Consider the following 16,457-nt stretch of genomic DNA (forward strand, 5'->3'; position numbering starts at 1 on the left):
CCTGAAGAGCAAATAGCTCTTCTTCCCCAGCGGGCTGGAACGGCCCCTCCCTGCCCTGCCCTGCCCTCCCCTCCCCTTTGGGCCTGACTGCACTTTTGTCACCCTTCTCCCACGCCCCCCCCCCACCATCAGTGGGGAGGGTGCCAATATTCCTGGGAGATAAGAAAAGTGCTGCTCCAGCCAAAGGGGCCGGCCAGCCAGAGGAGTCGTGGGCAACCTGGTCAGGAGCCGCTGCAATTCCAGGGTGAAGCTGTCGGGCGGCTGCAGCCAGGAGCAAAGAGGCTTGGGTGAGTCCCGCAACTGTTGGGGTTGGGGTGGGGTCTCCAGGAGAAGGAGGGTTCCATCCAGAAGGGGGACAGGCAAGCCACCATTCCACAAAGCCCCCGATTCTCCTCTTTGGATTCCAAAACTTGAAGTAGCTAAGAAGGAATCTGCCTGACCACAAATGAAAAATTTTGTCGTCTATAGCAGGGGGTCTCCAACCTTGGCCACTTTAAGCTTGGGGGACTTCAACTCCCAGAATTCCCCAGCCAGCTGGGAGTTGTGGCCAAGGCTGGAGGAGACCCTGGTCTATAGGGTATCTTTGAAAGTGTAAAAGCAGAGAATTGCATAAAAAGAATATTGGAAAAGCAAGAAGCTCCTTTCGTTCTTTTCTTGAAATATTTTTTCATTAAGAAAAAACTCTTGGAATATTTTTTCATTAAGCCTTTGTTTCTCCTTGATGAGCAGAGATGGAGCACAGGGTCTCTAACTTTTAGGAAGTGCCTCCACCTTTGAGTATGGGCTGGCACTGAGCTCTTCCTTGGGCAGAAGAGAAGGCGCGGGATCAAATTATTCTAAGTCGGATCTTCATTCCAAAGTCCATTTCTTACACAATAGTCGCTGAAGAATAGTTTTCCGTTCTTAAATGTCAGATGCAGATTCTTCTTTGTGGGAGTAGTAGGATGTTCCAAAGCCAATATTTTATTTTGATATGTATACAAATTTATATACAGTATTTCTAGCGTTGTGTCTCTCAGATTTGCAGCTGGCTTCCCGTGAGGCTGCCTTGGGCAAAGGGGATCAAACCAGATGGTAGATGAGAAGAAGCTTGTGGGCCAAGAATCCAAGCTTCAAAAGCAACCACTTATCCACTCAGCGAGGGTATCTCTGAAGATGCTAGTCCTCACCGATTCGAGCACCTCCTGCCCCAGTGATTCCTCGAGTCCCTTGAGACCCAGGGAGGGGGTTGCTCTGCTTGCTCCTAGGAAGCCAAACCCAGAGAGATCTGGGCTCCAGAATGCCCTGACCCCCTCAGCCCAACAGAGCCCCCCAACCCTTGGGCCAGGTGGAGCCTTGGGGGCCACCACTACAGTTCCAGTCTGGTGACGTTATCGAGCCCCCAAAAGCAGAGAACGATTAAATAGTTGCCTGAGAAAATGGCTGTTGTACTCCCACACTATTGTGGGGTGTCTAGTAGTGCATATTTGAGCAAGGAGGGGAAAGGACTCCTGGAAGGGGTGCAAAGGGTGCCGTTTGGAGGCGGCTTTTCTGCGCTGTTAACATGGGAAGTGTGTGCACGTGTGCGTGCTTTGGTGTGCAGTCAGCTCTATGCTTCTGCCCAGCACTATATAGAACTCTGAAAAATGGTGGATTTTATTTGATGTAGTAGTGGATGATGGGTGGTGGAGTGAAGTAATCATCTCAGCAGTGTCAATGGTGATTCTCAGTCCTCCAGGTCACGGTTGTCCCAAAAGGTGCTTTTTTTCAAGAGGCAATTCAACTTTCTGGTTTTTCCTTGAAGACGTTTCGCTTCTCATCCAAGAAGCTTCTTCAGCTCTGACTGAATTCCCCACCCCAGAATTGAAGAAGCTTCTTGAATGACAAGCAAAATGTCTTTAAAGAAAAACTAGAAAGTCCAGTTGCCTCCCGAAAAAGCACCTTTGGGACATCTCACTAATGCCCAAAACTCGTTTTAGGTTATAGCCAAGAAGGTGAGTTTTCAACTGAATTTGAGTTTTGAAGGCAAGTGTGATTTTCTGGGGTTCCCTTATGCCCATAAAGGCAAATGTCATGTTATCTTTTTTAAATAAATGTTTTTATTATACATTTTCCTTTATTCTACATCATATTTCCAGTTTTGCAACAACAGTGCACTGGCTGTATCAGATCCTTTTTCAATATACATAGTATTATACACCCTAATCGTGACCATTATTCTCATAGTCATACAGTATAGTCTTTTTTTTAAATACATGATATTGCACGTCATAGTTATATCCATTATTTTCATAATTATACCATAACGGTCTATACATTTATCACTTTGTACATTTTAATCTATTGTCATGTATAGTCCAATAGTAATATTGCTTACAGTTTATATTCTTATATATCTCTATGCGTCTGTATTTATTTCCAATTTGCTAATCTTCTTTCGTTATTCAATTTCTAATCTCTGCATCTTCTGCCTAGTCATTTGTACAACCAGTCCCATGTTGTGCAATACGGTCTCCCCTTTATCTTTGAGTCCCCCCGTTAACCTATCTAATTCGACGCATTCTAATATTTTCTTTATTACCTTTTCGTCTGTAGGTATACTTCCATTTTTCCAATCTTGTGCATAGGTAATTCTAACTGCTGTTATCACATGTACCATTAAGTATACAGTTCTTTTGTTGTATTTCTCTGGTAGTTTGCCTAATAAAAATAGTTCTGGTCTTAGGTCTACTTGTTGTGCTCCAACCACCGATTAGTTAATCCAGTCTTTCTCAACCTCGGTCACTTGACGTCGGTAGATCTTCATTTGCCAAGATTGAGAAACGCCGAGTTCATCTCTCTGCCGTTATTTGCCAGCCCCTTCTAAGCAGCAGCTCCTCAAAATCTCACCAGACTCTCTCATCCCGTTTACAGCGACCCGTCCCATCTGGTCAAGCAGGGAGGGCATCTGCGTATCCCGTCAGTCAAGGAGTTTTGGCTGGCGGGGTCAAGGGGGAAGGTCTTCCTCTGCTGTGGCCCTTCGGAACATCTAACCCCCAGAAGTGAGGCAAGCCCCTCTGGTTTGGGGGTTCAGAGACCTGGCTTGGCCGATTGGCATGGGGTCTAAAGGTGCGATGCAGCCCCGAGGATGGCTGGCGGCTTGGACTTCTTTGTGAATTTTTTAGCTTTTGGAATTTTTAACTTTGATATTTATTTTTACTTGCATGTTTTAACTTGTTCCTAATTCTGCTTTTAATCTGGGCTTTTGTGTGTTCATATGGTTTTGTTATGACATTGTAAATTCCCCAGAGTCACTTGGGTAAGATGAGCAGCGTAGCAATTAAACAAACAAACAAAACAGCCCTTGCCCAGGTGCCATTTAACAGCCGAGTTCACTCACCATCTTGCCTGGATTCTCCAATGAATCAACCTACAAACAGCACATTCAGCCCTGAACGGAACCCTTGAGCTGGGTTTATTCAGCACCCGAAACCAAAACGAGGCAGCTCCCTTTCCGTTTTGGTGTGATGTGAACCGAGCCCTCTGAGAGGACCAGGGAATCGTAGAGCCATCGTGGAGTTTTTCTTACCTCTTTGGAGGCCTACAAAAGTGTTCTGAATATGTGCCTTTGCATTACAATAGAAAACAAATTTGAGGCAACCTTAGAGTGAACTCAGCCGCCCGGCCCAATTTTGGGATTTTTCAGTTGGCTGTTTGGTTCCACCTTGGACTTCTATGCTCTGTTCTTGAGGGAGGGAGAGAGAGAGAGAGAGAGAAGGGAAGGAAGAAAGAAGGAGAGGAAGAAAGAGAGAGAGGGGGAAGGACTCCGAGAAAAAAAGAGGAGTCAGAAGAGACACTGGAGAGAGAGAGAAGGTGACAGAGAGGAGAGAGGAGACAGAGAAAAGAGAGAGAGAGGAGAGAAAGAGAAGAGAGAGAGAGAAGGAGAGAGGGAGGGAGGAAGAGAGAAAGGAGGAGAGGGGAGATCTTCACCTGACCAGTCTGGCTGGCTGCAGTGTTGACAAGATGTTGTAGGTTTGATTTCGCTGCCTGTTACCAGAGGTGGGTAAATAGGACAATGGGGACACAGCTCTGCCAAAGCCTTACCCCACCCAGAACAAGGTGGCCTTGTGGGGAATGACAAGCGAGCCAGATTTAAGGCCCCATTGTCACATTCCAGGGTCAACCTCCACCCACCTAATCGGGCTGGCAGGGAACATGTTTGCATACCAGGGCATAATCTTTGTCTTCCAGAATCGGCCAGCCATGTCTGACGCGGAATTTGGACGGATGTCTTTCAAAGAGCCTGAGCTGGAGACTAAACGTGGCCCAGCCCAGCCCCACTGGTACGAGCGCTACCTGCAGCCTTGCATCGGGGAGCTGGTGGGCTCGGCCTTCTTCATCTACATTGGCTGCGTTTCGGTCATCGAGAACTCAGATGGCACCGGGAGGCTGCAGCCGGCCTTGGCTCATGGATTGGCGCTGGGACTGACCATTGCCATCTTGGGGAACATCAGGTGAAGGAAGGGGCAGCCGTGTGGTTTGGCCAGGGGATGTGGTCAAGAAGGCAAGTCAGCCATGAAGGAGCGATGGAGGAAGCTAGAGTACACAACGGGAGGAGGAAGAGAGGCCAGCTGAATTCAGGAAGACCCATCAAGTTGGAGATGGATGGAGTTCACCTCCCGGCTTTGCTGGCTGTGGAATTCTGGAAGTTGAAGTCCAGCCATCTTCAACTTGCTATGGTTGAGAAACACTGATTGACAGGGCTGCAACATCAGTTCTCTTCCTCTACATTCCTTTAAAGGGGTGGGCTTCAAAAATTTTAGCAAAGGGTTCTCTGCCCGGTTGCTGGGTGGGTGTGGCCATGGTGGGCGTGGCTTAGTCAGCCTCCTGCGCCATGGTGGGGGGGGGCTTTTTGCCCTCCCCAGGCTCCGGAGGCCCTCTGGAGGTTGGAAATGGGCCCCTTTTCTGGCCTTCCAGAGCCTCCACGTGGGCCCTATACTTACCTGGGATCCCAAACGGGCTGCATGGGGACTCCTGGGAGGGGCAGGGTGGGGTGGACGGGGCCAGCCAGGAGTGGGATTTGCCAGTTCACTGAACTGGCCGTAAAATTAGCTACCAGTTCAATACTGGTTCGCCCCAACTGGGGAGAACCTGTAGCAGCCCATCCCTGAATATTTTCTTTCTTTCAGGCATGTGTGATTGATTGATTGATTGATTGAGTGTATGGCATAATCATACATGGACTAGAATTAATATTTCACCTAGATTAGTAAAACACAATAAAACGTAGATGTTAAAAATACCAAGGCCTAGGCCATCTCACCATTGAAGCAAAAAAATAATAATCAGATACTGGACCGATATACGCCCTCAGTTTAGAGCCGGTCAGGATGGGATCTGCAGTTTTTTGTGGGTCCCTGCAGTCACACGAGGGGAGGATGCTGTGCCCATTTATGCAGAGAGGCAAGGCAGAGGCCGAACGTCTGCTAAAACAAGAAGTTACTCCCCTGGGATCCCCATTCAAAGTACCTTGGAGTAACACTGGAGTGGACTCTCTCCTATAACATACACCTAGCACAGGGGTGTCAAAGTCAAGGCCTAGGGGCCGGATTTGGCCCACGAGGTGCTTAGATCTGGCCCGCAGGCCCCCCTGGAAACAGCAAAGGACCCGCCCATGGTGCCTCTGCCAGGGAAAACGGAGCCCGCAAGGGCCGTGCACAGCCCTCCTAACCTCATTGCCATAACTTTCACTGCCAGAAAGTTGCAGGAGGCCGTCCCAGCCGAAAACGGAGTTCAGGAGCTCATTTTTGCTAGCAGAGCTTTCAAACCACCACATGTGCCCCCAACATCCTGGCCATGCCCACCCCACCATGCCCACCCCAGCACCCCAAGGTCAAACACAACCCTGATGCGGGCCTCAATGAAAGCGAGTTTGACAACCCTGACCTAGAGAATATGATGACAAAAATCAATCCCGGGAACAACATATTCCGGATATTTACGTGGAAGTAAATGGGGAACTTCAGCTACCCCCCTCAGGTCATCAGCACCAGGCTGACTCTTAAATGTCTCAAAGCGACGTGTTAAACCTGTCGACGTCTCTGACCCTGGATTTCACTTTCGCGAGGTTTGCTCCCTGCCAGCAGGCAATGGGGGCATCCTCTGACCCAAGATGTCTCTTTCCCACTCTCTGCCTGCAGTGGAGGCCACTACAACCCGGCCGTTTCCCTGGGGGCCTGGCTCGTCGGTGGGCTGAACATGGTGATGGTCATTCCATACTGGATCTCCCAGCTGTGCGGGGGAATGATTGGAGCTGGACTGGCTAAGGTATGGCGGAGGATGGGGAAGGGGGGAAGGGGAGGGCACTTGGGCTACAAGGTGCCAGCCTTACAAGATACACCAGACAGGAAGTACAACCAGATGAGCTATGATGGAATATGATGGAATATGGCGAGTCTGAATGTACTGCGTATCTTTTCCCTGGACCCTTTGACAGCCTAGGAAACTAGGGAGGGGTCCTTCTGGAAGGTTCCTCACAGCCACTTTCCTGCTCTGGGCTCAGCTGGTTTTTATCTGATCGTCCCCTTGGTGGTGGTTGCCCTCTCTCCCAAGGCCATTCTCACATATACCATTGCAGATGGAGAGCAGAGGCTATGGCAGATGTTGGGTGGTGCTCCCTGCGCTCCCAGGCTCAGGTCTCCCCAGGCCCAGGTTACTCACTCACTCACAGCCTGTTCAGGCATGCAGATCTTGCCCCCCCCACCCCACCCCCGCTTTCTACCTGGGCATTCCAGAAAGGTGTGGCTGGAACAGACAAGGCACAAAACTCTGGTCAACAGCCAGGAAATAATGAAGGAGGCACACAAATCACTTGAACACCGAGGCACCTTCGGTTCTCTGAAATACACAAAGACCCAACGAATTTAAAGGGACACCAACATTTTACTGTTTGCAATATACATTTGCTTTTCCTCACGCACATAAGCACACTCGGGCACATTTACACATGGCCTCCTCCAGTAGGCTGGCAGGCATCGGTCAGAGAGACGGAAGCTGCCCAACCTGGATCCAAACACGACTCAAAGAATGGGGGGACCCCCCTTATCCCCCAAAGTCCTTTCTCCTATGATTGACGAGACTGGCGGCTACTCTTGGTTTGTCTCCTTACATGGATGGCAGCCGTTGCAGGGATTGGTGTGTTTGTGTGGGTTACCATGTGCTCAACTTCCTTTATTTTGTTCAGGTGACCGTTTTCCTTTGTTTCTTTACCAAATTCTTTCTTTCTTTATCTACCACCCCGAAGAATCTTTCAGACAACATTTCTGGCTTTCCTCCCCCCTCTCTGCTTACATGGCTGCTTCCTCTTTAGTTACGGCAACTTCAGTCCAGTCTCCTAGGGTTTAGGAGGAGGTGCCTGGCCCATGGCAGACCCCACCCCCCCATGCAACCCCACCCGCTGAAAAGAACCAATGGAAGCTAATACGGTGGGCAGAAACGTGGATACCTTGGGAGATGCTTGGCTTCTGAACGTGTCCTCCTGCTGACCCTCCTTACTTGCCAAAGGCGATGCAGGGAAGTATGCTGGGAGCTGGGACGTCTGTCTCCCGGTCCAGCTGTGTCTTCAAATCCCTCCGACTGAAAGCCACTTGCTGCAGCCTTTCCGGGTCAGGCCTTCCTCTCCAAGCCTTCGTAGGAGGAGAACATCCCTGTCTCTGGTTTCAGGTTGCTTGGGGGGCACCTGGAACTGCAAGCCTTCAATGGGAAGCCAAGGAGAAACCCCAAGCGACGCCCCAAATCTTTGTCAAAGCAGCCACTCGGTCTCGAGGACCTCAAGGACTCATGAGCCTCCAGTGTGAACCCGATGAGGCCCCAAACTCCCACAGGTTACTCATATATTAATAGAGTTGGAAGGACCTGAGAGCTCTTCCAATCCAAACGATGCCACCCTAGACAAGTGGCTGTCCAGACTCTTCCTGAAAGCCCCCAACTTCTGAAAGCAAGCCCTTCCACTGGTTGCTCGTTCTCCTGTGAGGAAATTTCTCCTAGGTTAGATCTCTCCTTAATCATTTTCCATCTATTGTTTCTTGTCTTGCCTTCTGGGGCTTTGAAGAATAAGTTGAACCCACCCCCACCCTTCTTTGTGGCAACCCCTCAGATATTGGATGACGGCTATCATGTCATCCCTGGTTCTTCTAGACTAGGCGTATCCAATTCCTGCAACCATCCTTCATGTGTTTTATCCTCCAGCCCCCTGGTCATCTTTCTGGCTCTTCTCTGCACTCTTTCCAGAGTCTCTACAACCTGGTGACCAAAACTGGATGCCATATTCCAAGTGTGGTCTTAGCTAAGGCACTATAAAGCGGTACTAATATTTCACATTATTTCGATTCTTTTCTACTGTTAATGCAGCCTAGGATCGTGGTGGCTTTTTTTGGCTGTTGCCACACACTGCAGACCCGTATTTAAGCCATTGTGCACTAGGACTTCAAGATCCTTCTCACAGTTCCTGCTATTGAACCAAGGTTCTCTATGCTTGGCTAATCCAGGTTTATCAGTCTGGGATAACTCCTCTTTGATGTCTATCTCAGGTGACCACTGTGTGGGAGAGGTATGAAAATGCCACCGGAGGAGCTTTCACGGCCATCACCTCGGATCCCCAGCTCCTAGCTGCTGTGGTGGGGGAGATTGTGATGACCATGTTGCTGGTGATGGCTGTCTGCATGGGGGCTATTAATGAGAAGACCAAGAGTCCACTGGCACCTTTCTGCATTGGCCTCACTGTCACTGTGGACATCCTGGCTGGGTGAGTTGGACAGAGACGGCTGGCAGGTTCTCCCAGGTCCTTCTGTTAATGAAACCTAGGATTGTGTTTGCTCTTGTGGCTGCTGCCACACACTGCAGACCCATCTTTAAGCCATTGTCCATTAGGACTTCAAAATAAAGGAGAAAAAAGGTCCTCCTGAGCTTGCCTCCTAAATCAGGGAAGGAGCCATTTGCAGCCTGAATTTGCGGAGAACGCCCTCATTATCCACTCTAGCTGCTCAGCTCCCTTGTGAGGCTGGAGAGCTTCGCTGCCTGCCTGGTGGACAGAGCCCCGTGGCTGGGGTGGGGGGTGGGGGCTTTAGGGTGGGCAGGGACAGCTCTTCCGGCCTGTCCCTGGCACTCTGCTAGTAGGATCCAGGGTGCCCGCCTGGGCCCTTCATGCCCAGAAGCATTTGAACCCAGCCTCTCTCCATCACCGATGAGGCTGTGTCTGGAGGAGGTTTCCATCCCGTCCCACCAGCAACCAGGGAGAAGAACTCCCGCACCCATCAACGGATCAAACCCCGAAAGGGAGGCGATTGTGCTCCCAGCTGTTGCCAACCGAGATCAGCAAGCGGAGGGAAGAGGGTGGCCCCCAAGGAGGGCTCCTGGAATCCCTGGGGGGCTCTCTTCCTGATGTTGGCTCAGCTGACAGACAGGGCCCATCTCCCCTCACAGATCCACGTCAGGGTGTCCCCCGGAAAGTGCTGGTGCCTCACAGCCAAGTCCCTGGGGAGGTCTGCTTCTTTAGAATAACCGAAGAATAACGTGACCGTTGCCCACTCACTGCCCTGGGGGGTTCCTGTTTCTAGTCACCCAGGAAATACACCTCGCCCTGCAGTGCTTGCCTGCTGCTTGTCTAAAGACCAACTGAAGCACGGCTCTTCCGAAGACCTTCGCTTGTCCCTGGAGGCTCACCTCCTGGTTACTTCAAGGCCACTTCGGTGCACACTGAGGAGACCTGAATGCGTTGGCCTCTTGGCCCAACCGGAAGTGGGCCTGCCTTGGTCAATGTCTCAGGGTGGGGGCATTCCTTGCCAGTGAACGCTGCACTCCGTGAGGAGGAAAGGGGCAGCAAAGAAGACCGTCTCTAGGGGAATGCTTTGCCCAGGATGGAAACCTTCCTGGCGGTTTCATTCTGTCCATCTTTCTTCTCTGTCCAGGGGAGCCGTTTCTGGAGCCTGCATGAATCCAGCCAGAGCGTTTGGCCCTGCAGTGGCTGCCAACCACTGGGATTACCACTGGGTGTACTGGGTGGGCCCCATGGGGGCTGCGCTTCTGGTGGGCGCATTGATAAGGTACGTGGTGGGTTTTCAAGGCCTTCCAGAATGCCCTGGGGGTGGGGAGCTGTATGGGGGGTGGGAGAGAATCTCATTCCAGAGGGCAAATGCCACTTCATGGGGTTGCCGGCTGGGCTAGTTGGGCTCTTGGCTTGATTCTGGAGCAGGACTCAAGATTAACTGAGTCTATTAGCAGGGATTCCCCAGGAACAGTCAATGGAACATCTCAGATTGTCAATGGAACATCTCAGATCCCTGGTTCATTGAGAACGAGAATGGAGAAGTGTTTGGCATGCAGGAAGTCCTGCATTTAGTCTTGGCAGGTCCAGGCCAGGCCAGGAAAGACTCTCCCTCCCGAGAACCGAGTCTGTGACGTCTTGGCCCACGTCAGGAATGGACAAAGCCTCAAAGCTGCCTGTTGCCTCTCATCTGCTTCTGTTTGGTCTCCCAGAGTTTTCAGAGTGACAGAAAGCATAAATAAGGCAACATATGGGAAGGAATCTCGTTTGTTTGCAATTAATCTAATTGCAAGTATGCTTAGAAGTAACATGTGGTTCTGCTTGACTGGGCCAACTTTTCTGAATCTGGCTCCTCTGTGCCATTCAAAAGCCAGAGGCGAACCTGTGCCCACTAGGGTCAGGGGGACCTTCTCCCTACACCCCCAGGGCTCCTTCCCTGTCATTCCATCACCTCCCTTGGGCTAGTGAGATACGGGGAGAGGCAGCGTCTGACTTTGGTAACATCAACTAACCAGGCAGGCTAGGTCTATGCAGCAGGTTTAGCCATAAAAGATATTCAATCATGGGTAATGTGAACTAGGTTCAGCATGGAAAAGGCAGAATCACAGAGCTGGAAGGGACCTTGGAGATCTTCTAGTCCAACCTTCTGCTCAAGCAGGAGACTCTGCACCATTTCATACAAACAGCTGTCCAATCTCTTCTTCAAAGCCTCCCGTGTTGGAGCACCTGTAAGTTCTGGAGTCCAGCCTTTCCCCCCGATGAATTGTTCTCCCTGTCAAGAAATTCCTCCTCAATTCCAGGCTGCTTCTCACCTTGATGGATTTTCATCCGTTGCTTCTTGTCCTGCCTTGAAGGGCTTTGGAGAATAGTTTGACTTCCTCTTCTTTGGGGCAGCCCCTGAGATACTGGAACACTGCTATCATATCAACCCCAGTCCTTTTCATTAAACTAAAGACACCCAATTTCTGCAAATGTTCTTCATATGTTTTAACCTTCAGTCCCCTCCTCATCTTTGTTGCTCTGCTCTCCAATCTTCCCAAAATCTCAACATCTTTTTTATATCGTGGTGAGCAGAACTGGAGGCCATATTCCAAGTGTGGCCTTATAAAGTGGTATTAACACCTCACGTAATCTTGCTTCTAGGATTGTGTCGGTTTTTTTAAAGGCTTGACTTTAGAGGTCATATAAGGGGAAGAGATTTGGTTTCTGGCATTATGGTTTGCGTTTCCTGGATGATGGATTGTGGACTGTGGCACATCTCTTGCACCTTATAAGGGCTGCAGGAATCATGTCTGGCCACAGCAGAATAAGCTTGATTAGGGAGGGTGCTTAAGTAGAAGGCAAAACCAGGAAGGAGCTGCAGATGAGATGTCTTGCCGAAACTGGGACTCCTCAACCGCTCAGTGGAAAATCAGAGAGAACATGGCCTCCTAAAGCCACGCCCGTCATTGTCTCTCCACCAATGGCCAGAACACGAAGGATGAATGAGATGAGCTCAGATCTTTTGGAACAAGACAAATATAGGCACAAGAAAAGATAATTCCAGGACTGGAACAGAGCTAAGAGAAGATATAATTTGATCAAAATTGAGGGAGGAGATGTGCAGGATGTCAGAAATTTCAGAATAACAGAGTTGGAAGGGACCACGGAGGTCTTCTAGTCCAACCCCCTGCTTAGGCAGGAAACCCTACACCACTTCAGAGAAACGGTTGTCCAATCCCCTCTTAAAAACCTCCAATGTTGTTGGAGCATTTACAACTTCTGGAGGCAAATTGTTCCCACTGGTTCATTGTTCTCACTGTCAGGAAATTTATTCTTAGTTCTCGGTTGCTTCTCTCCTTGGTTAGTTTCCACCCGTTGCTTCTTGTCCTGCCTTCAGGTGCTTTGGAGGACAGCTTGACTCCCTCTTCTCTGGGGCAGCCCCTGAGATATTGGAAGACTGCACAGTCATATGAGCATCCCAAAGAGCTTTCATCAGAAGTGGATCTCGGTGGGGCGGGGGGAGGATGACGACAACCATGAGGTTCATTCCTGGGTTCTGCATTATTAAAGATGAGGAGGGGGGGCAGGAAAATGGGTGGGTTAGTTAATACACTGCCCCCAAGTTCCACAAAATGCCGTTCAGAGGGGTGTCATCAACAAAACTCAAGATAGCAAGAGCTTTGAATGCACCGCTCTGGACGCCATCTTGACTTTTTTGATCATATGCTGCAGACGCCTTCAATCCTCTTTTAATGAAGAGAAGGACCAGGGGGGACATAACGGCAGTGCCCAAACATCTAACGGTCTGCCACAAAAAAAGAGGGTGAGGGTCGTCCTTTTCCCCTGAAGGCAGGACAAGAAGCAACGGATGGAAACTAATCAGGGAGAGAAGCAATCGAGAACTAAGGAGGAATTTCCTGACAGAACGATTAACCAAGGGAACGACCCTTCTCCAGAAATTGTGGGTGCTCCAACACTGGAGGTGTTTAAGAGGAGATGGGGCAACCAGAAGGTCCAGAAGGTTTCCTGCTTGAGCCGAGGCTGGAGTAGAAGTCCTCCCCGCTCCCTGCCAACTCTGTGACCTCAGCGTGGAAGGGCTGCAGAGAAGGGCAGCGAGGAGAAAGGTGCAGCCTCAGGGAGGTTCGGCCAGAAGCTCTCAAGTGGAGCTGCTGCAGCTCCTTTCAAGCCCTCCAGAGCAGGCCGCTCCTCTTTCCGGAATGCGGGGTAGGGTGTTATGGAGGTCAGCTGCCCAGACCCAGCAACAGGGGGGCGGAGTAGGTACCTTTGGGTTGGACTCCGACAGCATCAACCCTTTCACACAGGGCTCCCCAAACTTGGCAACTTTAAGGCTTGTGGACTTCAACTCCCAGAATCCCCCAGCCAGCTTTGCTTGGGGACCTCTGCCTTAATAGGGAAGACTGTGGGGAGTTTGAAAGAGGAAGCCCGCACGGGGCCCAGCCGGGGGTGGGGGGGTGGGGTGTCCAACCTTGGCAACTTTAAGGCCCGTGAAGTTCCACTCCCCGAATTTCCCGGCCAGGTTGGTTTAACGTTGCCAAAGTTGGACACCCGGCCTGTACAGGCTGCCCCTCCGCAGAGGAAAAGCAGGAGCCGGAAAGGCCCCGGGCTGGCTGCCTCTTGCCGGGCGAGCGGTTCTCACGGCTCCCGTCCTTTCTCCCTCCAGGGTCCTGCTCGGGGACAGCAAGACGCGCTTCTTCCTCAAGTGAGCCGCCGCCGCTGCCGCCGCCCGGCGAGGAGCACCGCCGCCCGTTCCCCGCGCCACCCCAGGCAGCCGCAGCCAACCTCGCCCGGGGAAGAGACTTTAGGCGATGCTGCCTCCCCCCCCCCCACCGCCCGTTTTTTTTGTTTTGTTTTGGAAACGACGCCTCGCAGAAGAAAGACAAAGGCGGAGAAGCGGCGGCCCCGGCAGATCCCCGGGCCGAAGCGGGGAAGCCGGAGGAGCGTCGGGCGAAGCGGCCCTGGGCAGCCCCGGCTCGAGCAGCGACCCAGCAACCCGGGCCCCGACGTTCGCAAGGCGCTCGCCCGGCACTTCGGCAGCCCCGTCCGGAGCGAGGAAGCCGCTCCTCGGCTCGGCATCTCCGGCGGCGGCGCTCCGCGGAGGGACCCGCCGGCCACGCCGCCTCCACGCAGCCCCGCAGCCATCGGGCGGCAAACGGGCGCGGCGGCGCTTCGTCCCACCGGATTCCCGCCCGCGAAGGGGTCCTCCGCCTAGCCGAGCGGGAGGAAGAGCCGGGCCGGGCCGGCTCTCTCGCGGCGATGCTGGGGGCTCTCGGGGCTTCCCGGGCCCAGAGAGCAGCGGCTATTCCCACCCTCCCCATCGCCCCGAAGCCCCTCGAGCGGCGCTGCCCGCGGGCGCCCTCCCGCTGGGTTTGGCCGCAAAGACCCCCAACCAGCGCGCTGGTCCCGGGCCTTGCAGGGACATCCTCCCGGCCGCTTTCCGGGCAGCCTCCCCTCCCCAATTCCCCGGGACGGGGCGCGGCTCTCTCGCTCCCGCCCCGAGAGCGACCTTTCCCCGTCGTCCTTCAAGAGGCGCTGCGCGAAGGAGCCCGCGCTGCGCTGCGCTTTGCCCTGCGGGATCGGGAGAAGCCTGGATCCCGATTGGCACGCAGCCCTTGGGGGGGGGGGGGGGGTGTTTCGGTTTGCGGCCGGTTAAGGGGGCCGCCCTGCTGGGTCTTTTCCTGCCCGCCTCGCCCGGCGGCTGCTTTGCAAGACCTGAACGCGGAACTGGAGGCAGACAACGGGGGCCCGTCCTGGCGTCGCACACCAGCAAGGGAGGGACCGTGGAAGCTGGGGTGAAATGTTGAGCCCCAAATTAGCTCTGCCTGCGGCGGATGGGCCTCCTCGTTGACTATACCCCTATTACACCAGCACCGTTCCCTTAACCATTGTCTATTAAATTAGCCACGGATTGTTGGGTTAAGCCATGGTGTTGTTTGTTTGGTTTGGGGGGGTCAGAGTGATGCCTGGCTCCCCCCATTGTTCAACCCACCCCCTCCCAAGCAGATCTACAGCTGTCCCACGCTTCTGGACATGCAGGCACAACATACCCTGCGCCCGGGCTCACAAACCACTCTGATAAAGTGAAAACCGAGAAAAGTACACCAAGGTAGTGGCCCTCAATGTGAGATGCTTATTTTGATGTTTTTCCTGGAGTAGGAACACAGCTGCGGGGAGGCTGGTTAAGCGCAGTTTGTGGCTTAGCGTGTCTGAGCAGCTCCAAGCCAGCGGGGTTGCTGACCTCTGGATGAAGGAGGACATTTTCCAGGTTGCTTGGCTGGGAATTTGTCTCACCCCCCCTCCCCACCCAACAACGGCTGTGATGGGAGCCCTTTGTGGGGGTGGGGGCAGCAGATAAGCTGAACCATCTCAGCGCTCCCAAGCCACAGATCCCTGCAGCGGTGATGGATGGGAGCCCTTCGGTTGCGAGCACAGAAAAGCTCTTCACATCTGCAGTTGGAGGAACTTACTGAGCTGCAGCTAATTCTTTGTTCTCTGAGCTTTTTCAATCAATAAAGCAGGAGGGGCCCTCTTAGTAATGCAATAAAAATAAGGTGACCCTTATCTTAAGCCCTGCCCTTATCTATAACATGGCATATAAATCACCGAAGGGGAAATGTTGTTGAGCTGCCGTGTGAGGCAATAAACTTTTATCTCCGCTGGCTAATACAGATGTTTCTTTAATAAGCCATGCTAAAATATCAGTTGCTGGATTGAGGTTGCTGGTGCGTAGCTGCAGAAGACAACCTGCTTGCATGGGGGGCAGTGGTGGTGGTGGGGGCTTCTACTGTTGTTCCTTGCAGTGAATGGCAGGCGAGGGAGGAAACAGAACTTGTAGGGAGGAGAGGGGGCTGCTGATGGAAAGAAGGTTCTGGAATGGAGGGGAGGGACCCTTTGTTATTTTGACTAGAGTGGAGGACTAGAGCTACTTCCAAGAGGCCTCTAAGAATAATGGATGAGTAAAAAAGGGCTTACCAGCTCACAGTTTTGTAAACAGATGCTTCATTTTTATGTTCTGGAAGTATTCGTCAAGAATTCTTTGCTGCTGAACAGCATGAAGGATAACAACAACAACAAAAAAGGCTATTTATCTGCACAAACTCTCTGAATGGCTTTTTAAGGGTGTGCTCTGACTGAGAAGTGTGCGAGACAGAGCAAAGGCAGAGCGGGGAAAGAGAGAGAATCCTTAGCAGGCAGAAGAAGGAGCTCATTGATACGTTCACACATGGTGCTCAGCTGTGATGGAAACGAGGAGTGATGGCTAACAGCATTGGGTTGCGTGAACTGACACACACACTGTGGTTTGTAAAAGAAGATTGATGGCTTTCAGTAGAAGTCAAACCTAACTCAGTGCGGTTTGTCCACCAAATCGCGATAAAACAAATCGTGCCTTTAATGCAGGTGATTTATTTGTAAAGGTTTGTTGAGGGAGAGAAAGCCAGAGTTTTGTAATCATTGGCTGTCTGCAGAATACGGGGTCCCCAAACTTGGCAACTTTAAGACTTGGGGACTTCAACTCCCAGAATTCTCCAGCCTGCTGGCTGGAGAATTCTGGGAGTTGAAGTCCCCAAGTCTTAAAGTTGCCAAATTTGGAGATCTCTGGTATAATTTTAAAGGAAAGGAGTCCCTGCTGATTTTACTCCGCTAATCGTTGCTGACTCTAGGGGGCGCTGCTCATCTC

At 51.9% G+C, this 16,457-nt stretch overlaps 1 protein-coding gene across 2 annotated transcripts; it reads left to right on the forward strand.

The window, feature by feature from the left end:
* The first annotated feature begins 130 nt into the window (after window positions 1-130).
* On the forward strand, window positions 131-14,878 carry AQP8 (aquaporin 8). Of its 2 annotated transcripts, none has more exons than XM_026704040.2 (6): window positions 131-287; window positions 4,210-4,472; window positions 6,159-6,285; window positions 8,547-8,761; window positions 9,924-10,058; window positions 13,443-14,878. In XM_026704040.2, the coding sequence occupies exons 2-6, from the start codon at window positions 4,222-4,224 to the stop codon at window positions 13,483-13,485; spliced, it is 771 nt and encodes a 256-aa protein (XP_026559825.1). In that variant the 5' UTR covers window positions 131-287; window positions 4,210-4,221; the 3' UTR covers window positions 13,486-14,878. The 2 variants fall into 2 exon arrangements, with proteins under 2 accessions (XP_026559825.1, XP_087768700.1); XM_087912574.1 differs by lacking the exon at window positions 131-287 and adding an exon at window positions 2,573-2,606.
* The last annotated feature ends 1,579 nt before the right edge of the window (window positions 14,879-16,457 follow it).

This window comes from Pseudonaja textilis, chromosome 14 (assembly GCF_049901715.1).
Source record: "Pseudonaja textilis isolate UNSWEBS1 chromosome 14, rPseTex1.2, whole genome shotgun sequence".
Taxonomy (NCBI): Eukaryota; Metazoa; Chordata; class Lepidosauria; order Squamata; family Elapidae; genus Pseudonaja; species Pseudonaja textilis.